Source organism: Berghia stephanieae, chromosome 10, assembly GCF_034508935.2.
Source record: "Berghia stephanieae isolate SIO BIC M18660-M18661 chromosome 10, UCSD_Bste_1.3, whole genome shotgun sequence".
Lineage (NCBI taxonomy): Eukaryota > Metazoa > Mollusca > Gastropoda > Nudibranchia > Aeolidiidae > Berghia > Berghia stephanieae.
Window position 1 is genome coordinate 12679160 of NC_088369.1, and position 21253 is coordinate 12700412.

Here is a 21253-nt window from a genome sequence, read left to right on the forward strand (position 1 = left end):
GCCCAAAATATTCCGTGTATTTTGTTCTTTTTTTTTTCCAAGTTGTTTTATTCATTTTTGATTCTTACTTTTTACAGTGAACAGCTTAGTATCACTTAAACATGAAAACCAGTCTCAACATACAAATCACTGCAAAAACTATGAAAACCAAACTAAGAAAATTACTTATTCGTAACTTATTTTAACTTTAAACGACAGAAATGTGAAGATGCTGAGGTATAAAAATGGTCATAGAGTAATTTAATATTTTTCATATTGTTTACATTTGTTACAAATTGAATTTATTTATTCATTCATTCATTACCTGGAAATTCTGTTCCCTTAACAATTAAACATTAAACGACTAATCTAATAATTCTTAAAATAAAAATAATACTCGTTAAAAAAGTAAGAAATTGTAAGTTATGAAAATTTTAATTTTCTGAAGAAGTAGCGATAGACAATTAATATATATTAAACAATAGATTTGATGACAGTTATTATAAGTCATTGGTCTGTTTTCAATAAATTTTTCTTAATCTCAAAAAACACAAAGTGGGTGCTGGGTACAGCAACGAATCAAACCTTTCTTATGGATGTTCACTCACTCAGAGGGTCAATCTGTTTTAACCAACTGACTCTTTTAAGCTTTCCTTACATTCCACAATCATGCCTAAGACAGCACAGCACATCCTTCATTCTTTTTACAATTCTGTCTACAAAGAGTATCTACAGCATCTCATTATAACTATATTTTTAATTATTTTTTTTTGCCAAAATTAATAAAAGTAAAAATGTAAAAAAAAATTATGTTTTTTAAAGGAAAGAAAGAAAAAAAAAAAAATTGGCTATGTCTTCATCTGATTGCCATGTCTTTTGACATCTTCAACCAAAGAAAACAAGAGTCTGTTTCCCAATCGACTTTCAAATCATTATATACTATAGTATTTACATACAGCAAGCAACTAATCTGTTTAATAACTCTGAAAAAGCCCACACAAACAAAAAAAAATCAAAAAAAAATTATATATGCGTAATATGTATTCAAATAATAACGGTGACAAGAGAATTATGAATCATTGCACATCGAATCAATAATAGAAACAGAGGTTGATGAACACCGTCATCATCATAATAATATAATAACGATAATAATCAAATATGATACAAGTAAGAAGAAAGCATTGAGCTATGAGGCAACTGGGTCAGGTCACAACCGCTGGGGTCAAAATGTGAAAGGTTAATCATAGTCGTCTGTCGAGCAAGGTCAGCTGTCAGTTAAACCAATAATTTTAAGAGAGGAAGAAGAAGAAAAAAAAACAAACGAGTAAAACATGAATAAACAACTAATATTGCAAAGACAGACATCAACAATGAAACATCATGTAATAACTCTGGCGATTTTAACGTCTTTGGTGCTAAGCTTTTGTTCCAGACAAATTTTTAGAGAAAAAAAAAAATAAAAATAAAGAAAAACTATTTGTTGAAAACTAAGCCAAAATTCTCAGCTTTTGATTAGATTATGACCTTCCTTGAAGAAAAAAGCCAAACTCAAAGTTTTGCATGGTCACTGCATACAACATACGTTGTTGTTTTTTGTTGTTGTTATTGTTCTCCAGGACTTCCTGGCACTAGCGACATTTCCAAATCATTTCAACACCAGTCGGAAAAAAAAAAAAAGGAAAAAGACTAGAATTTAAATTCAATTAAAAGCATGCCAAAAAATATTTTTTTTAAAAGGACTAAACAAGGGAAATAGTTCAATGAGACAAAACAGAGGTAGGAGTGATTCAACTGTGTTTAGTCTGAGACCACCTAAAAGTCCCAGATACTGACAAGAAATATATATATAAGTGATGATGCAGTACGGGCAGTGATGTCATTGGTATCAGATCCTATAACCAACTGAGTAGGAGCAGGAGGCAAATCTTTCCCCACCGAAACCGAGATTCAGCTCACAGCAAAGGTATTTCGATGACTGTTTTTGAAATCATTAAATTAATATCACTTAAATTTTCTGAACTCGTGTCTCTCCATTAAGTTTATAATTTAAAGCTGACAACCTTGAAGAACAGTAATGATAATGACAATATTAATAATAATAATAATAATAATAATAATAATAATAATAATAATAATAATAATAATAATAATAATAATAATAATAATAATAATAATAATAATAATAATAATAGATGAAAAACAGAACAAACAACAAAAATAAATATAAATATTTTGCCGGAAAAAAAAATTGCACATTTGATCAAAATGTCCATAATATGAATGGGTGGTTTTTACAACTGTTAAATACACATTTCATTATCTATTGATAGAATACTAAAAGTATAGATTATGAATAGGCCTGAAAAAAATGTGAAACATTTGTTAAAAAAAACACAGTAATTTCAAAAAGTATTTAAACTAAATACCCTTATATTAGAAAAAAAATCATTTTAAAGCAAAGCCCAGGATATAGAGAACAGCAAACATCTACCCTATTGCAATATGATATAACAATGATATTAAATACCTCTCTGTCGTCGATCTGATTTTTTTTGTAAATGTATATATGTTTTCATTGGGGTTTTTTTTTTTTTTTGTTGACTGAAGAAGGGTTTTGAGTCTGAAACGTTCCGTGTTTTGTATTTTGTTCTTTTTTGAAGATGTGATATTAATTTTTTGTTTATTACTTTTTACAGACCACAGCTTTTTAGCAGCTTAGTATCACTCTCTGACTTGTGAGAAACTCGGGTTCATCTTAATCATGCTTTGCTGTTTGAAGTCAGAAATTTCTGGCTAAAATTAAAATAAACAAAGAATATCGATAAGAATACAATCGCTGATAGCACACTCCTCGATCTAATAGCTCAAACAATATTTGATGCACACAAAGAATTGAATGAGGGTAAGACAGTGATGCAGGGAGTGTTCCAGCATTCTCTTGTGAAAAGTGAAAAAAAAAATTTCTGATGCAACCCGCAGTGATGGTAGTCTCTTCTTCTTCTTCTTCTTCTAGGTTCCATGCCTGGTCCAGGCTTCGGATACTGCATGAATTATCTCTCTCCATTCCTCCCTGTCTCTTGCCTTTTCAAACAGCTCTTGGATTGTTAGGCTGGTGAAGCCCTTCAGTTGGTCTATGAGTGTTTTTCTTTGTCTCCCCCGGGCGCGTTTACCAGGTATTTTTCCACAACTTGCCAGGTATTCATTCTTATCTTTCCTTACTATGTGTCCGAAAAAGGATAGTTGTCGATCCACTATTAAGGGCATTAGTAGTCTCTAGCCAAAGTTTAAAAAAAAAAAAAAAAAATTTTAATAATCCATTAAAAAATTTCTCTTAAATATCGATTGCTTTTTAATCAAAGGCAATACCATTTTATATGCAGTAAATTTGCTGAACAAATCAAATATGCAAAAAGAAAAACTAAACAACGTAAGACAAATAACTAATGACGAGTAAGTGCATACGAGTAATTATACATATAAATAGTCTGTATCAAAACAATGCAAAATTATTACAAATGGCAAATATATCTACATTAGGTACAGTAGTCCATAACAGAAAACCCACTTGGACAAAAACCGTCCAAGACTGTCAAAACAAAATTACAACGACAAATGAAAAACAAAAAAAAAAAAACAGATAAAACATCAATGATAGCACCTTTGAACCAAATTCAAATAAACAGTCAAGACATGATAAAAAAATCTAACTCCATAGAAATAATAATGAAAAACGTATTTGTCACAGAACATGATTTAAAAAGACATTGTTTTTTTTTAAAAGAAGAAATAGTATCAAAATAACTGTGGTAAGTAAAGTAAATCATAACAATTAAATGTTAAATTAAATTCAAGATCATCACAACACATAGCTGTTTAATAAAAGTTTGCTTTTTCTTTTGTATGTAGAAAAGATTTAATCCGTGTGGTTAAAACAGAAAACCTTGTTCAGATTTTGTTGCAAAAGAAGTGTTATCTAATTGATTGATTGATCACAAACGTGCAAAACTAAAGATTTAAAAACAAAAATTGAATATCAAAATTAAAGCGTGTAATACTGATTCAAATTAAATGGCTTTCATTTTCATGCTTGGCAGTAAGACGAACAAGGGAACCAATAACCTACAATATTAAGTGCGTGCAACGTTTGGTGTCAGTCCACCCACACATTCCTATCAGTTAGTGTGTAGAATGTAGTAAAATTGAGGATTCCTTGTTTTTTTTTGTTTTTTTTTTTAATGTAACTTTTTATTGACAAAAGGTCAAAATCAATATCTAATTGAGTAAAAAGAACTACCATACATTTTCAAATCATTTGAAACATTCTCTTATTACTCCTGTTCATTGTGTTAAATTTAGACTGAAGTAACTAAAACAAAGACTGAATTACAGTCGTTGTTGTATGTATTCAAAGTTGAAAAAAAAATGTCATAATTTCCAAAATTAACAATTTTGATTTATACCACAAACGTAAAAATGAGAATTATTTCAATGTATTAAAAATTATAATCAAGCAATTAAAAAAATAATAAGTAAAAAAGAAAAGAAAAAAAACCTTTGTAAGACTTTGAAACCCATCACACAATATCAAGAGCCTTTATTTTTAGTCTGCAAAGTCTTGATAATCATTATATTAAAAAAAACAAGAACAATCACAACTCGGAGAGATAAAAAAAACAAAAAACATTTAACGAATTTATGCTATGTATATAAAAAAAAAAGAAAAAAAATTTGAGCAAACCAATATAAATTATATATATATATATATATATATATATATATATATATATATATATATATATATATATATATTATATATATTATGTGCTTTCATTTTAATTTCAAAACCTATCATTAACCATAAAAATACAATTGCTATAACAAACTTTTGCCATCTGCACGTTTTAAACATCATTCTAGTTACCCTGTGAGAAAAGATAAAATCCGGGTTTCATTAAATTCAAATATTTCCAAGTAAAGCCATAGTAAACTTGAATATCCAAACTTTTTCAGCCACATACAAAATGATAAACAAAAACCGTACAAGAACGAATGCTAAGACATGTTTTCCTCAAGACTAGAAATGATCTATCACTTTACCTCGTCTTACAAACAACAACCAGTACAGGAAATAAAAGATCCTAAATCCCTAAAGACGTTTGACAATTAATCTGAAGACGTGTCAATTGCCTACTGAGGGTAAAACATTCGACTTGAACTGACCAGATGACACAAATAGTAGCAAAAGACCCGACAAATAAATAAACCATTGCAATATTGTGAGTCAATGAGTAAGTGAGTGAGTGAGGTGTGGTTTGGAAATAAAATAAAACAAATCAATTACAGTGACTAAATACAGTTAAAACTCAATTAAAGAAGAAAAAAAATAATTAAATAATAAAACAACAACCTTCGAACGGAACAAAAAATATCCCATATAATAACCATGAAATATGGGGACCATGACTTACACAATTTACAAAATTACATCATTTATAAGACAATAATTCCATTTCAATACGAGTCCAAGGCTAAAATTAAAACCTACAGCATTTGGTAGAATACTACATGATTCAAAATCTTCCGCTCCAAAATAATTTAATCAGTCATTTAGTTCCACATTTTTCTGAAAAGAACGTTTCAGTTATTTTCTCGTACTTAAGTTTGATCCTGTATCGGACAAAAATTATAATAATAATAAATATAAAAATAAATTCATTCATATATTAGACACAGACGTGAAATAATTTGTAATCTGGATAATGAAAAACGATTGTGATAATAAATACACATGCACAACACAAATCTTCAGCGTTTTGTTTTTTTTTGGCTATTCTATCTTGAAATATAAGTAAGGCATTATTGGGGGAATTAAGAAAAAAAAAAAAAAAAAAAATGAAAAGTAAGTTATCAAATAATGAAGGGTTACAAATAACGAAGAGAAAAAAAAAAAAAAATGTGTCGAGGATATATGAACATTATGCTATATCTATGATTTAATAGTACATGGCCACTGAGAGATGAGAGTTGTTTCAGGTCTTGAATGATGCCCTTTTTTCTTTAAGTATATATTCATCACGTACAATGTCACATATTGGCCAATCCATATAGAAGTTATAAACATAACTTTATAAATATCTCGGCTTGGCCTTATAAAAGGCATTGTAATGCTCCTCTTGAACTAAGAAAAAAAAGTAATTAGATTTTTTAAATATTATCATAATAAAATAATTACAAATAAATTCCTTACATTCATCCCCAAAAGAACATTAGAATGACACAGGCATCAAAAACTGAAATAGGATGAGCAGCACCACAAACTGAGCTAGAACGAGTTGACTTGCTAAAGGCCACACAGAATGGCGGGTAGTCGAATTCGGTAGCATTTTTTATATGAAGCAAAAACCTTATTTCTAAGCCACATCGGGCAGAAATTTGAACTCCCTGATTTAAGACCAGGACAGACGAGGCAATCGAGTAAATTTAGAGGTCTGACAGGATGACAACAAATATTTATATAAATAACATGGGGAGCTGACATTCAAAACCTGTCAACTAACACCCAACTAGAAAATGATTTATACCATCTGCCAATCAATTGGACACGTAATCACCAGGAGAAAAGCTAAACCTCCAACACACTCGTGGCGTTGTTCAAAAAACCCAAAGAAGACAAGTATTTTCTCATCTAACTCAGTAAATAAATGGCAAATGATAAGAGAGATTTTCTCTGAATGATGAAAAAGACACCTAGCAGGTATTGAAAGCCATCTCCTTATATAACTCTTCGTTACTATTTTTAAACTGTCCGTTATCTTCTGAATCTCACTAAATTATAAAAGTCACGATTTTAAATGTTAAAGGTGACACCCAGTTTTGTGTGTTGGTATGTTAAATTTGGCTGGCAGATTTTTTCTAGTATTTTACCTTAATGCAGATCATCAATATAGCCCCTACCCGTCATCAGGCTAGTTCTGTCATTCTTTGCAATCTTCTTTCCAACCTTTCTTTGATCATTTCAACTACCAGCCGACAATTAAATTTCCCCTTCTCTACTAGTTAGTTAAGGCTGAAAAATCTTATTTGTTTTGTCTAAATGACTAAAATTTTTTTTTAATAATTATTTCCCCTTTTTCATAAAACTTCCTCATTTACTGTCTTTGGCATCCAAAAAGCCGTGAAAAGCTCACTTTCGAATGGATTGGTCTATATATGTCATTTTCACAAAGTCACTGATTTTGTTTAAAGATCAAACAATTCTCAGAAAGAATGATGAATATACTTAAGAGTAAGTAGTGCAAGGCAAGAACACCATTCATTATTAAAACAATCAATGCATAGGATTAGGAAAAAAAAAAGAAGATTCTAATGATAAGCGAAAACTACTCTTATCATAACACGTAATTACTCTTGAATATCAAGAAGATCTGAATCAAAACTTTTTGGGTAACCCACATGACCTATTTTGTTTTTCTTTGTCAACCAAATGTAGCTTTATAATCAAAATAAAACAGCTAAGTTGCTATCTATTTTGCGACAGTATAAATTCTGTAAGCCCATGCACATGTCTGATAAGCTCCTTTTATTTTTATTTTATTTTTTTTACGTTACTGTGAAAATTAGGATAATATATTACTCATTCTTTGTATTGCCATGTTTGAATTTAATTTAATATTGAAAAAAAAAAAAGAAAAGAAAAATGGTTGCATTTTTGTCTGAAAATTAGGATATATTTCTCATTATTTATATTGTCATATGTTTGAATATAATTTAATATTTTTTAAAAAAAGAAAAGAAAAACGGTTGCATTTTTGTATGAATACAACAAACTGAAATTCCAGTCGTTGTCTTATGTGCAAGTACATGCTCCAGAGTCTCAATTGTATTTTATCAGATGGCTTATCAAGTTCACACATCGGGCTACAAAATTCAAAGGATCCAAGAACCTTCTCAAACTTTGTCACATGATGTAAAGGAAAAGAAAAACAAACAAAAAAAAACTAGGCATGACATGAATGATTGTCTTAAGCTGTGGATTGATGGAATAAAAAGATTGATAACTTAACAAGCACTGTTATTATGGCTTTGGTAATTCTTGCATAAAAAATACTGTTTTCATTTTTTTAGACTGATTATATTTATCTTTTTAACCTACAAATTCTTAGTGAGCTGTAGACAGAAGACAAAAAGACAATCCGTAAATTTGATAAGGGAAAAAAAAAAGTGGAATAGGTACAGTGGTCACTGCCTAATATAACCCACTGCTTGGGTGACAAAAATACTGGGAATTGCTGAAATATTTCAGAAGGAAGAGAAATTAAGCTATTTCTGAAATAGTACATTGGATAAGCTTTTAACAGTGTAAAAAAAAAAAATCTACCCAAGATTGTTTTGTTTCATTGTGTTTGTGTGTGTATTGCCAATATTGGAATGCATATTTATGAATCAAAATTTCGAGAGATATTTCAAGCCAGATTAATAAAAATCAATTTACCCTCTTATATTCCAAAGAAAAGGCTGGGAAATGACAATTTACCCTCTTATGTACCAATGAAAAATCCGGGAAATGACAATTTACTCTATTATGTGTCGCTGAAAAAGCTGGGAAATGACGCAAGAAGTAGGATATTAGACGGTTGTTTTTTATGGTAAAAATTCTATCACAAGAGACTAGCAGGTTATAACAGAGTGACCACTGATGTGAATTCCTAGAAAATTTATCATTAAAGCCTAAAAAAAAAGCTACTCGAAGCTACAGACCGGAAAAAGGATTGAATTAAAATTAATATTTTTATTTTTTTAATTTTTAAAGAATAAAATATGTCACAGGGAATGTTTAGGACTCAAAATACCCAGTTAACTATGGAAGGGTTTTGGATCCGTAACAATCTTTACTTATTTTATATTATTTACTGTGTAGAAATGGTTGAAATCTATTTGTACCAAGATGAAGGAAAAGAGAGGTTTAAAATAATTATTATTAAAGTCTTGGAAATCCGTAACTGACTTTGCCTCAATGTTACTAAGACACAGAGAAGGAGAAAAAGGATATTCAAATTTATCCTGACATGTGAAACAAATCTCAGTTGACACAGACATCAATATAGAATTTAACATAGTTATCATAATACATTGTTTTTGTACATTCGCCTCTCTTTCTCTTTATCTCGCACTCTCTCTCTCTCTCTCTCTTTCTCTTTAACAATTCAGCCTTTCAAATCAAATAACACACATTTGCTATCACAAAACATCTTTTTTTTTACACACGAAGAACAAATTGCATTGAAGCACACCTAGAGTTTGAAGTAAATGACAAACATCGACAAATTAGAATTTGTTCATTCTTCTCTTTCATTTCATTTCCTTTTAAATTCACATATATGTTTAATTTGCAGCGAATGATGATGACGATGACGATGATGATGATGATGATGAGATAATGATAATGATGATAATGATGATTATGATGATGAATTTGAAAACATGAACAAAAGGTGAATCTATGATGCAACAATGATGGATGAATGACCGGATGAAATGGATCATATGACGAATATTATGGATGGATGGATGGATGGATGGATGGCTAGATAAGAGGACAACGGTTGCATCACAGCATGACACATTTATGTTGATGTCTACGGACTGGTTGAGGTTGAAGCACAGCTCGTACGGCTTCATCAAAAACCTGCCAGGGAAGAAATTGATAGAAAACAAAACGTGAATCACATTCAAAGAGAAAGGAAATTGAGAGGGGAACAAAATGGCCAAGACAATATTAGGGACCAAATGTGTGATGCCCAAAAAACTGGTTCCAATCTCATTGGAAGTGTAAAACCATTCTTCCGGAGGACTGACTACATACCTTGTGTAAATTATCTTCTAGTTTCAGAGTGATGGCATCTTATTTTCTATATTATGCTGGTCATCAATAAAGATCATCCTTCCTCACTCTTTTATGTCCCATAATCCGTATAATCTGCCGATACACCCTGCTACTAAAACAGTTATTCACCTTAAGATTAAATCTATTGGCTTGTGATCTCTTGTAAAGCTATTTGATCATATGTAGTGGATATTGAACTATATAAAAGCTCATGTTATAGATGTACAGCTGCGTGGTCTTATGGAAAGACACTCGCCTTCAGATCGGAAGGTCCAAATTTCAAGTACAGCTCTGAGCAGCACATCGTTGAGTCCTTGAAAAAGGCTCATTACTCATTGCTTTTAAAGGTTTTATGGTGCTTGCAACCAGGGCTGGCGAGTCGGAGTCGGAGTCGGTAGGAGTCGGTTGTTTGAGGGTGGAGTCGGAGTCGGTTTTAGAAGTCCCGACTCCGACTCCTTACCACTTTCAGACATTGCATTTTTATATCATTCAATGTGTAATATTTTAGATACTAGATATAGATAGTATACAGGCCTATAGAATTAATGACTTTATAATATTTCAGGAAAGGGGAATATTATATTTATAATTCACTTTGAAAAATTAAAACTAAAACTATTAAAACTATTACTATTAATTAAAACTTTTTCAAAACTAAAATTCACAAATAGTAATCTTTTTTGTGTGTTTTTTTTCATGGGAAAAGGGGATGTGTTTTATCTTTTAAATTTGATGATCATTAATCAATATTAATGTGTTTATTCGAAATGAGCTAATCAGTCTGTAGCCAAAAAATGATGAAGAGCTTGTACTTTTAATGATGCAATATCAAATATGAAGCGGCTTGTATTGTTATAAAAATAACCGACTCCGCCAGCCCTGCTTGCGACACAATTAGGTCATATCAGCGCCCTTAGTCTAACTTTTTAGTCAAAATATTTTAGATTTACAATCAATGCACAAAAGAAAAAATAAGACAAAGGGGAATTGGTTCAAATAGGGAATAGATGTAGATTCCAAGAGCATACCATCAATGTACTTAGTCTGAGATCACCTTAAAGTCTCATCCAGGCACCAGCACAGGATCCCATTAAGAGGAACACACTCAAATGTTAACAGGATACATAACAATACATAACAGTAATATGAAATTTAATTGCGATTTACATAGTAACATATTGTTTCTTTAACCTGTGCTTTTCAACTCCTACAAACAAATAATTCTTAATTTCATACGGAAATAAACAAGACATACACATATTAAGAGCATAATAGTGCCAGAAAAAATACCTATGGTATTCATTATGAGATGAAACACCATAGCCCATGTCCAGGTGGAAACCTATACATAAATAAAAGTGTTTGATGGCGCTCTACAAGATATAGTTGACATGAGAATTTTTTTAAAATAAATGTTACAATTTTTAAGAAAATTAAATGTTACAAATGTAGATGATCTATTAAGTATTGTTGATACCAACGGAATATGAAGAATTTGAATTTGAAATAATAAGGAAAAGTTCATCTAAAATATTCTGTCCTCAGTCTAGACTTCAAATCATCGTATTTCATTATTGTTATTTTATTGCATCATACCTGCTTAAGTCCTCGCTGCGTAAGAGCTGAACATTCCATATACTTGACACCCCTAATCTTGTTGGCCAGCTTGATTCCCTGTTCCCTTTTGACTGGATTCAATCCCTGGGCTGTTAAACATCCTATCGCTTCTTTGTTCTCACGCAGATCTATTTTGGTTCCTTTGAATGAAATGCAATCAAATTTTGGTTATCATCTCTTCAAACCTCATTTAATTTGTTAGTTTAACTTAGAAAAAAATAAAACAATATGTATGCATACCTGACTGCCAACCTATGCTGAAAAAAAATTAGGAGTCAAACTAAAAAAAAAAAGAGGAGTATGGGAAAAAAATAGGGGTAAACCTAAATTTTATTTTTAAAACGTTCATTTCACTATATATCCGATACTTTTAATGAAAGTTGCCCAGCATCCCTAAATGAGTATTACCTAGTACCACAAATTTTTCAAAGTTGCACTCACCAACATGAAAAATCAGTTTCGCATTTTCACATTTTGAAAAAAAAAAAATCTTTTTTTGGTCAAGACATGGATGAAAAAAAAAAATCGGAGTTTTCCAAATTACGATGGGGTACTCAAAAAGGAGAAAAAATAGGAGTAGGTATGTGTATGCGATTTGTGAAATAGACATTGTAAGTCCAAAACACATCAATGTTGATTTTGTTTCCCTTGTCATTATATTATTGTCTGGCATATTAACCAGTTAACTGCTGGACTCTGGAAAGACATATCTAAAAATTTGGCCAGAAAACTTGTCCTTCAAATATTGATCGATTTAAATGACCCTCATCTTGGGGAAAACTCTTAAACCTGGGACATGAGAAACAAATCTCAGTTGACACAAACATAATTCTATTATAGATTATCAAGAATTTAAATGGTACAGCACAGTAATGTCTATCAATTCAAACATTTTTTAAATTTTAATTTGAAAACGACCCTTTATCATTCATTCTCATGCATGCAGTATTTCAGATGATTCTTACCAACAACTATAACGGGTGCTTCAGGACAATGGTGCTTAATCTCTGGATTCCACTTGGTTAACACATTTTCATATGACGAAGGGCTCACTACACTAAAGCATATTAGAAATACATCAGTCTGGAATTTTAAAAGAAAAAAATCAATTCTAAAGTCATCATTGTTACATTAAATAACTTCCAAATACAAACAAGCCAACTAAATAATCATTTATATAAAATAGTTAACACTTGAATTAAAATCCAGGGAACCTTGAATTAAAATAGCATCCTTATCGATAAATTATTTTGATTTAAAACATGCTTTCATTATTCACAAATGAAAATTTTCAAATGCTGTTGATCACGCAGTCAGATAACTATAACATTCTGCAGTGTTCCTTTGTTAAACTATTTCATTAAAACAAGAAGCAGGAATTGGTTGTCTTATTTTTTTTTTTTAAGCAGTGATGCCAACAGAAAAAGATGAAAAAGGAGGAAAATGATCGACGTCTCATCATGGCCCCCAAAGGCGGGCTCAGGCTGCCGAAGGCAGCCTCCTACTAGGGGGGTTCCGGGAGCATGCTCCCCCGGAAAAATTTTTTCTTTAAGTGCCAAAATAAGGCTATCTGGGACTAATTCCCATGAATTTGGGAGCATTTATTATCCATTCAAAGATCAGGTGAAGGAGTCATAAAACACATAAAACTTTTTTTTTTAAATCTAATGTATATATTGCAGTTATATTTTTTGTGATATCACCATCATATTGCAAAGATTACAAGGATCATATTGTGTGATGTTTAAGGTAGCAGTTGTGGTGATGGTGATGTAAGTAATAGTAGCAGAGACAGCAAATTAATAATTTTTTTTTTTTGTTTTTTTTTGCGAACGGAGGAAAAATGGGAGGAACCGAGGAAAAAAGGGAGGAACCTCCAAACAGGAGGAATTCCTTGGATCCGCGGAAGATTGGCATCCCTGTTTAAGGGGGGGGGGTGTCCATTTACATACTTAGCTTCATCTAAATCAATTTAAATTTGTCGGTTTAGGTTACTAGTCAGTTCAATTTCTTTAAATCTATATCTAAGCCCTGGTTCTGTACCACAACCATCTCAGATCAAAATGAAAGCTTAAACAAATTTTTAAGTTGAAAAAAGGACCAGATTAAAATTCAAAGCAGAAAAGAAACAGTAAAATTATCTATTACAACCAGTACAATGGCCACAATCCTGGATGGTCAAAATTTTCTATAGTCATGTCTCCTAGCTTTAATGATGGCAAAATAAAAACAAATATGAGAGGAATTCTATGACCAGAACCTTTCTAAGACAACCATTTCAAGTGTCATGACAAATCAATCATAAACACATTCATGAATTTAAATTCCCATCATTGTAAAACATTCATTTATTATGGAATTGTGTCCCTCTTCTAACAAATTTTAGCAGCAGAACAAATTACGTTTCATGAGAAAAAAGGGCACTAAGATGGAATGAGCATTAAGTCTGCACGCACTGTCGCGAAAACAGCTTGACTCAGCAGTATGGTCTTTGCATATTATCAGGCTTGCCAATTCAGGAGGCAAAAATTTATTGAACTTTTATGCAAACACACATCGACCGGCCCCTTTCGGAGTACTGAACTCCAGTAAAAAGACATAATGTACTTACTTTTTTTTCCATTGAAGAGGTAATTGGAAAAATATACCGAGAGTTTATGACAGACAGAATTCCGTAAATATACGGAAAATTGGCAACCTTGTATTATCAAAAAGTACCGAGTTCAACAACTCGCCATGCTGCTCTGCGGCTGATGCCTGGGTTGCTTCTGTCTTATCTTGGAATAGACCCCAAAGACAAATTTCCCCCTTGGGGATGAATAATGGCATTTTTTAACTCTTTCAGCGCGAGGCTATATTCGCATTTCTGTCACAAAATGGCTGACACCTGATTGAGGCAGCATGAGAATGACAAGCAAAGACAAAGCAGCATTCGAATTCGGTGCAAAATCTCAGTTAAATAACCCCCTAGGGCTAATTGAATGTTCTGATGAAAGAAATGATATCATTGGTTCAATCTATAGTGCTTTTGTAGGAAGTGGGAATGGATTACATTATTATTTTTGCCTTCCAAGACTGGCTGCACTGTGCGGCCATTAGCGCTGAAAGAATTAAAAATATTTTTTTATTTTAAACCATTGAACTGCAAACGCTGTCCACATGAATCCAGATTCTGTACCTGTGGATAACTGAGAGGTCTGAGCCTGTCATAGTCTTCTTGACCCGCCGTATCCCACAATCCTAGACTCACAGGGATGCCATCCACCATCATGTTGGCTGTGTAGTTATCAAATCTATAAAGATCAAACAAAGACACTAAAATATAGATTGCACTAACGTACATAATATATGAAAATCACAAACCACTTCAGCAAAAGTTAAAAATAAATGGTAAATTGTCTTTTTTACAAAAAAATAAAAAATAACCTTTTATATAGCGCAATAAATGTCAACTAAATGTGCTAAAAATGCTTTACAAAGGGTCCTTGACCAATAGCAACAAGTAACATGTAGAACGAGACATAACACCTGCTAGGCGATATTAAAATATTTTTCCAACGGATACAATGCTGTTAACTGAGTACAATGAGAGAATGTGAGTAAAGGGCCTATTCCAAGGACTCAACTATGTGCTGAGGACCTTCTGATCCGAAACCGAGTACCAAACCACAAGACCACATAGCCGTTAATCTTTCATCATATACAGAGAGAAAAACATCCATGAAACCGCATACAACTCTGATTACACTCAAAATGGAAAAGACTTTTTAAGATAAATAAGCAAACAATTACTTTTCTTATTTATTTTTATTTTTCCAATAGCTGGTTGTGATGCTTTCATTATTTTGAGAAAGTGGAGCCTTCTCTGTATTACTTGAAAGTTTTAAATTCTCCTGTCATCCAATGTCTAAAAAATCCCACAAAAGCCGAGATTTAATGCTTTTATCATTACAAACATTCATACACATTTTGTTCTGGCCTCTCACTTGCATTTTTTTTTTTTTGACTTGTTCATGTCTCCTTATTGTCACTTGTATGGTTCTATTCTTCTACTGTGTGATACAATAGATCATCTCATTTTCTTCTAATTTTTTCGTTGTTTGGCTTAAGAACTCTTTTTATGCAAACATCTTAAACCGTTTTATTCAAACCATCTAAAACAATGAGAAAGGATAAAAGTAAATAATCATTAAACCTATGACTATGATCAACATGAGAGATCCGTCTAAATCACAAGGACAATTTATCATTTACAACACTTAATTCTAGAAATCAACAATAGAATAATTGATGTCCTCGGACAACTTACACAGTAGGGACGTATTCTCCAGGAAAACTGTCTGTGGTGTAAGATATAAGCATGCAAGTCTTGCCAACAGTACCATCCCCAACAACCACACATTTGATAGGACGACCCTGTGCCATGTCTGTCATGATCGCGCTATTTCTTTTCGTCACTCTTTTTTTCTTTTTCCTTTTTGCCTCTTGAATCCTAATGTAGGTTCGGAAGATTTTTCTCAGGACCTCTGATTTAACTTGAAAGATAAGAAAATATCATTTTTTAGAAGAAACCTTATATTATATTCTATTGCTATGTCTTTTAATTTCAAAATTCTTTAGAGCAGTCGATATTGTCATTCTTACAAATAGAGAATTATAATTTTTAAAATATGATAAATCAAAAAAATAAAATAAAATTTGTAAAAAATAAGTTTTAAGAAAGAGATCTTACTTTAGCAGTTCAAATCTCATGAGGTAAGATTATTCATGGAAAACACTGCATTTCTCATAGGTCATAAGAAGAAACATTTTTAAAGATAATGAAAAAGGAACTAAATTATTGGAAATATAAAAATATTCACTTCAAAGAAAACTTCATTGCAAAATTGACAGGCAATGATAGAGGAAGTAAATAATCCTTCAATATCTGTTACATGAATTGTAAAAAAGGATTGCAAAGAGTTCAGTCAGCCAGAGAGTTCAATCAACCAGAAACAGCATAAGATCAATGAGAAATTCTCTTGAGCCTAACATCATAAAAATAAGTAAGTCTTTTACATAAGGCCAGTAGAGCCAGGGCTTACCCTGTTATCCTGGGTTCTTCAAAAAGTAAAACTTGATTTACTTCTACCCTTTAGTCAGGATATTATTAAGTTTAAGTCTCTATCACAAAGTACTTTACATGATAAGATCTAATATTCATAGACCAGCCGCCCAGCTACTCATTCACTACTGGTTAGATAGAGGGAATATAGTAAACCTCAAAGAAACCAGGGATAACTGCTCCCTTTAATTGAGATGGGAGAACTCTACAAAACAGAACGACACTGAGGGAAACTTGACTGAAAATAATTTTTTAAAAGTATTTAATGACATTACTATGGTAAATATGGAGAGGACTCTGACTGTTAAATAAAATATAAATCTGTATCACTGGCAATTGCAAATCTTTGTAAATCTTCCACTTTTCACTGATTTTTATAGGCGTTATTGAAATGCATTAAATTATCTGTCTTTCACAACCGAATTACCATGAAAAAGATTTCGTCACCGCGGATAAGCAAAACATGGAAAATTTAGAGCAAAAAAAAAAAAAACAAAAAAAAACAAACAGAAAGATGGAAGACAAAGTAATATCTTCAGCAAATTATTATTTGATTTTCATGGAACCAAAACAATGGTTGTTCTTCGTATCGTATCGTCGTCATCATCATCATTGCCTTTTCACTCTAGGTTAGATAGGATGTACATTATTTTTTTTGGTGCATTTCTGCTGGGTGGTAACACAATACAAGTTGTGTGGGGTATAGCACACCTGCCTGCCACAATGAAAAATTGTAATACTACAAAGTTTTGGCTCTAACTCTAACCGGAGAACTATATAATATAAAGATCTTTACTTCAATAAAACATTGAAAACGATGTTCTGATGCCAGAGTTGGGATAAAATGGAGTGTAAAATTTAAAAAGCATTATTTTAACTAATTGAGGACAAATTGTTCATTTTGAGTTTGAGTTAAAATGCCTACAATATTTTAGCCATCTGAAAAATACAGATTTTCCCAATTTCAAGTAGGCAGGTCTGGGTAAAGTGACTCAACCACAAACCAAAAGAAAATTTTATCTCTACTCTTTACGATAATAACAATGATATCATGGTTGCTCAGTTAAGTGTAAAAATGAAACTTTCAGGATCCAATTCTCAATTGGCAGTGATGATTTTCACCAAAGAGAGCAGTAATTGCAATGTCATGACTTCTGAATCTGAATCTGAATGTTACTCGAAGTTGAATCAATTCTGAGTATTTGTATTCGAGGGCGGAGAGAGTTGTTGAATGTGGCAGCAATTGTTGGTATTTAGGTTAAAATAATTTTGATAATCTTCGCTTAAAGGTGTGTTGTGTACACACATGATTCAGGAAGAGCGTTCCAGTCTTTAACAACTTACTATTGCCCCAGATCACTTTACTGTTGTAAAAGTTACTCTGCTCTCTATGTGAAAACATTGAAGTCTGAAATTATAACCATAAAACTGGAAGAAATTTTATTTAAAGAGAGTCTCTCTGCAAAATTAGAAACAATGTATGTGTTCCCTGGCCTAATCTCAAATTATCTTCACAATTTTTTGACATTTTGAATAAAAGATAACTTGAGAGCATTCCAGTCCTAGACTGATTGGATTTCCATCATATCAATTTGTCGGTTTTAAGGATGAGTGGGCTATCCGGCACTATAAAAGGTTTTGAGAAAGTTCATCGGAAGCATTTCTTTATTGTACATAAAAGAGCTCTTTCATTTAAAACTGACACTATTAGTATTAGTCATCGGTAGGGAAAGTGAAATAGATCTTGAAAAATGAGGGTAAAATCGTCCAACTGTAAATGGGAGAGATGACCAGACCGATACAATTAATCAATTTACTTACAATTTTAAGACAGATCAAAAGATTGAACAACCAATTCTGAATAACGGTTTAAAAAATGACTTCATTCAACAGTAAAATAAACTAAAGCAGATAAATTAACTGAAAAGTTTGTTGACCTGAACAGCAGAACCTGGTGAGTATTGCACAAGTGAAAAATGTCTTCATCAGAGTTATCGACAGGAGATGAAAAAAAAAATCTCAGCAAATCAGTTATCTAGTTTAGTTAAACTAAACGTTAACGTACTAAGCCTAAGTCCTTAATAGTATAAGTATAAGTAGTCCTCTCCTACTCACTCCTCTTAGATTTAGATAGATAACATAAAATTATTTTTTTAACATCTCATCGAATATATCAGGCTGATCGATTGCGGTGGATGTGCATTGTTCACTGCAATACATTACTGTAGTCTAATATGAATTGAAATGAAAATGCATGTGCCTGAGGGTGAGTACCTAGACTGCTCACGACTCACATCGTGAATTCCCTGACTGGATGACACTCACTCACAAACTGACTTCTGAAGATGCAGTCGAGTCAAATATGGTAACGACTTTAATACATAAATGAGACTAAATTCACGCCATGATTTGATCCTCCACAAAAGTCAACAGTAATAGAACGAAAACATAAATTGAAGCATTTGACAAAGCACTTGATAAACCCATCAAAGTTCTTTCTCATCGGAACAGAGATGATAGGTTGAGTCATCCAAACACGAACTTCCTTACCGTGAATACAAGACTTTTCGAGGCTTGTTCTAATTACTTCTTGTATGAATACAACTACAGAGTGGTGGCATATGGTCAATCAAGATGATTATAAACCAAGCATGCAAACTTACCATCAACCCTGGCAGGAGAATAATAAGAATGATATTAATAATCCTCTGATTTATTTATACACTTCCTACACCGGCCATCGACATGACGGCCATTTTTACTTCATTCACATCACAGGATAAAAATAGCAGCCAATGAAAAAATTCACTTCCTTTTTCTTGGATTATCTCCAGGGTTGCCAGATTATTTTTCAACAAAATGCCAGGGGAAGACTCAAAAAATGCCAAAACACTCAAAAAGATGCCAAAGTCTGTTGACTCCCACCCCCACTAAGAAAACTACTCACTTTTGATAGACAATTTACTATCATATCCTGGTGGCTTGCGTGTTTTCTTTTCTTTTTCTTTTCTTTTTTTTTTTTTTTGAATTATACTAAATTTCCTGTTGGGGTAATTATTTACCTACTGACTACTAAGTGGAGTGCTAAACCACTACACCACGGTTGGATTTTAAGAATGAAAAAGAAATGTGAAGATGTTTGTTTTTACGCGTTTAGAAATAATTAAGAAAAGGTGTCATTTGAAGTATAATATACAAGAAAAGAAAATGCCAAATGAAAATGCCAAATGCCAAATGATTTTTCTAATGCCAAACGGTTTTCAAAAATGCCAGATTTTGGAATCTGGCATTTAAAATGCCAAACTGGCAACCCTGATTATCTCCCTCTCTTCGTCTGGCACCGAGGGGAGTGGCTTTGTTGGGTCAAGTAAAATATGAAGTCATGAACGGTGCTTAATTCCTTTGCTAAAGACATTTTAAATAAGAACTAGATTGGGCAGCATACTTATTATCCCATAAGTTGCGAGAGGCTCTTACTTTAAAAAAAAAACCTAAACATTCTTGATTATCCCATAGAAATGAATTTTCTATGCCTTTATTGTTTGTTATTCTTAATTCAGGTGAGGGTGGGAACGGACTGAAAACTGAGATTCTATATATAATTTATTCTTGTAGTTGTAGTTGCTTTGGTAATTCATTCTGTAGCCAGCCAAGCGTGACTTCCAAATAAAATGTTGCAATGTGATTATGTTGATTGTCAGATTAAAGTGTATATATTTGTTTTTTTTAACGATTTAGAAATAAAAGAGACAAATAAAACATTGCCTTATCTCCCGAGCTAAAAGCATACGGTAGCCTTTATTTTGTTTTTCTTTTGTTTTGTTTGTTTGTTTTTGTTCTTGTTTTTGTTTTGTTATTTTATTTTATTTTATTTTTTTTTTTTATTTTTTTAATGTTTCTATATATATATTTTATTTTTTTTTTGGAAGGGGGGGGGGGGGTTGTTTATTTGTTTTTTGTTTTTTGGTTGTTGCTGTTGTTTTGTTTTTTGTTTGTTTGTTTTGTTTTGTTTTGTATATACATACTATTGTTGTTGGGTCGTTTTGGTTTGTTTATCTCGATTTGTTCTTTTAGCCTATTTTGTTTTTGTTTCTTTTAGTTTTTGTTTTGTTTTTGTTGTTTTGTTTTGTTTTGTTTTTTGTTTTTTTTTTTTTTGTTGTTTTGTTTTGTTTTGTTTTTTGTTTTTTTTTTTTTGTTGTTTTGTTTTGTTTTTTTGGTTTATCTTTGTTTTGTTTTTGTTTTTGTTTTTTGTTTTGTTCTGTTTTGTTTTTGTTTTTTGGATTGTTTTGTTGTTGGTTTTTGTTGGGTTTTTTTGTTGGTTTTTTTGGGGGGATTTGGGTTTGTTTTTGTTTTTTGTTGGGTTTTTTCTTAGTTTAATGCTTTGTAATTCAATCTTGTTTATTTTTGTTGTTGCTTTTTTTTCCCTTGTTATTCTTTCTTTTTTTTTTCTTTTTTTTTTTACCAACATAGATTCTGAAGACAAATTCCCATGGCTTGAATAAAAATAATTTGTGATCCATTGTCTCCCGTCGATACTATGTCGGGATGACCAAAGCCCTGGGAATAGGCTTCAACAGTCGTGACGTCACTTCCCTCGTAATGACGCATAGTAACTGGTTCTAAACTATCGGAACAATGGCGGACGCCCTTATGAAATATTTCTCCGA

General features: G+C 31.8%; 1 protein-coding gene across 3 annotated transcripts; it reads right to left on the minus strand.

Annotated features, from left to right (window-relative positions):
* Nucleotides 1–7109: 7109 nt before the first annotated feature.
* LOC144980530 (ras-related C3 botulinum toxin substrate 1-like) lies at nt 7110–19370 on the minus strand. Of its 3 annotated transcripts, none has more exons than XM_078928187.1 (6): nt 19250–19370; nt 15792–16017; nt 14661–14775; nt 12448–12565; nt 11462–11622; nt 7110–9667 (listed from the first exon to the last, which is right to left on the minus strand). In XM_078928187.1, the coding sequence occupies exons 2-6, from the start codon at nt 15914–15916 to the stop codon at nt 9590–9592; spliced, it is 597 nt and encodes a 198-aa protein (XP_078784313.1). In that variant the 5' UTR covers nt 15917–16017; nt 19250–19370; the 3' UTR covers nt 7110–9589. The 3 variants fall into 3 exon arrangements, with proteins under 3 accessions (XP_078784313.1, XP_078784314.1, XP_078784315.1); XM_078928188.1 differs by lacking the exon at nt 19250–19370 and adding an exon at nt 19137–19215; XM_078928189.1 differs by lacking the exon at nt 19250–19370 and adding an exon at nt 16215–16325.
* Between the last annotated feature and the right edge of the window lie 1883 nt (nt 19371–21253).

Bases quoted from the DNA above. Each gene is read 5' to 3' on its own strand.
- LOC144980530 (XM_078928187.1), bottom strand. From the start codon at position 15,916: ATGACAGACATGGCACAGGGTCGTCCTATCAAATGTGTGGTTGTTGGG. The intron at 14,776-15,791 runs GTAAGTTGTCCG...TGATCTTTATAG, and splicing joins GGAGAATACGTCCCTACTGT to ATTTGATAACTACACAGCCA. The intron at 11,623-12,447 runs GTAAGAATCATC...TTTCATTCAAAG, and splicing joins AGCACCCGTTATAGTTGTTG to GAACCAAAATAGATCTGCGT.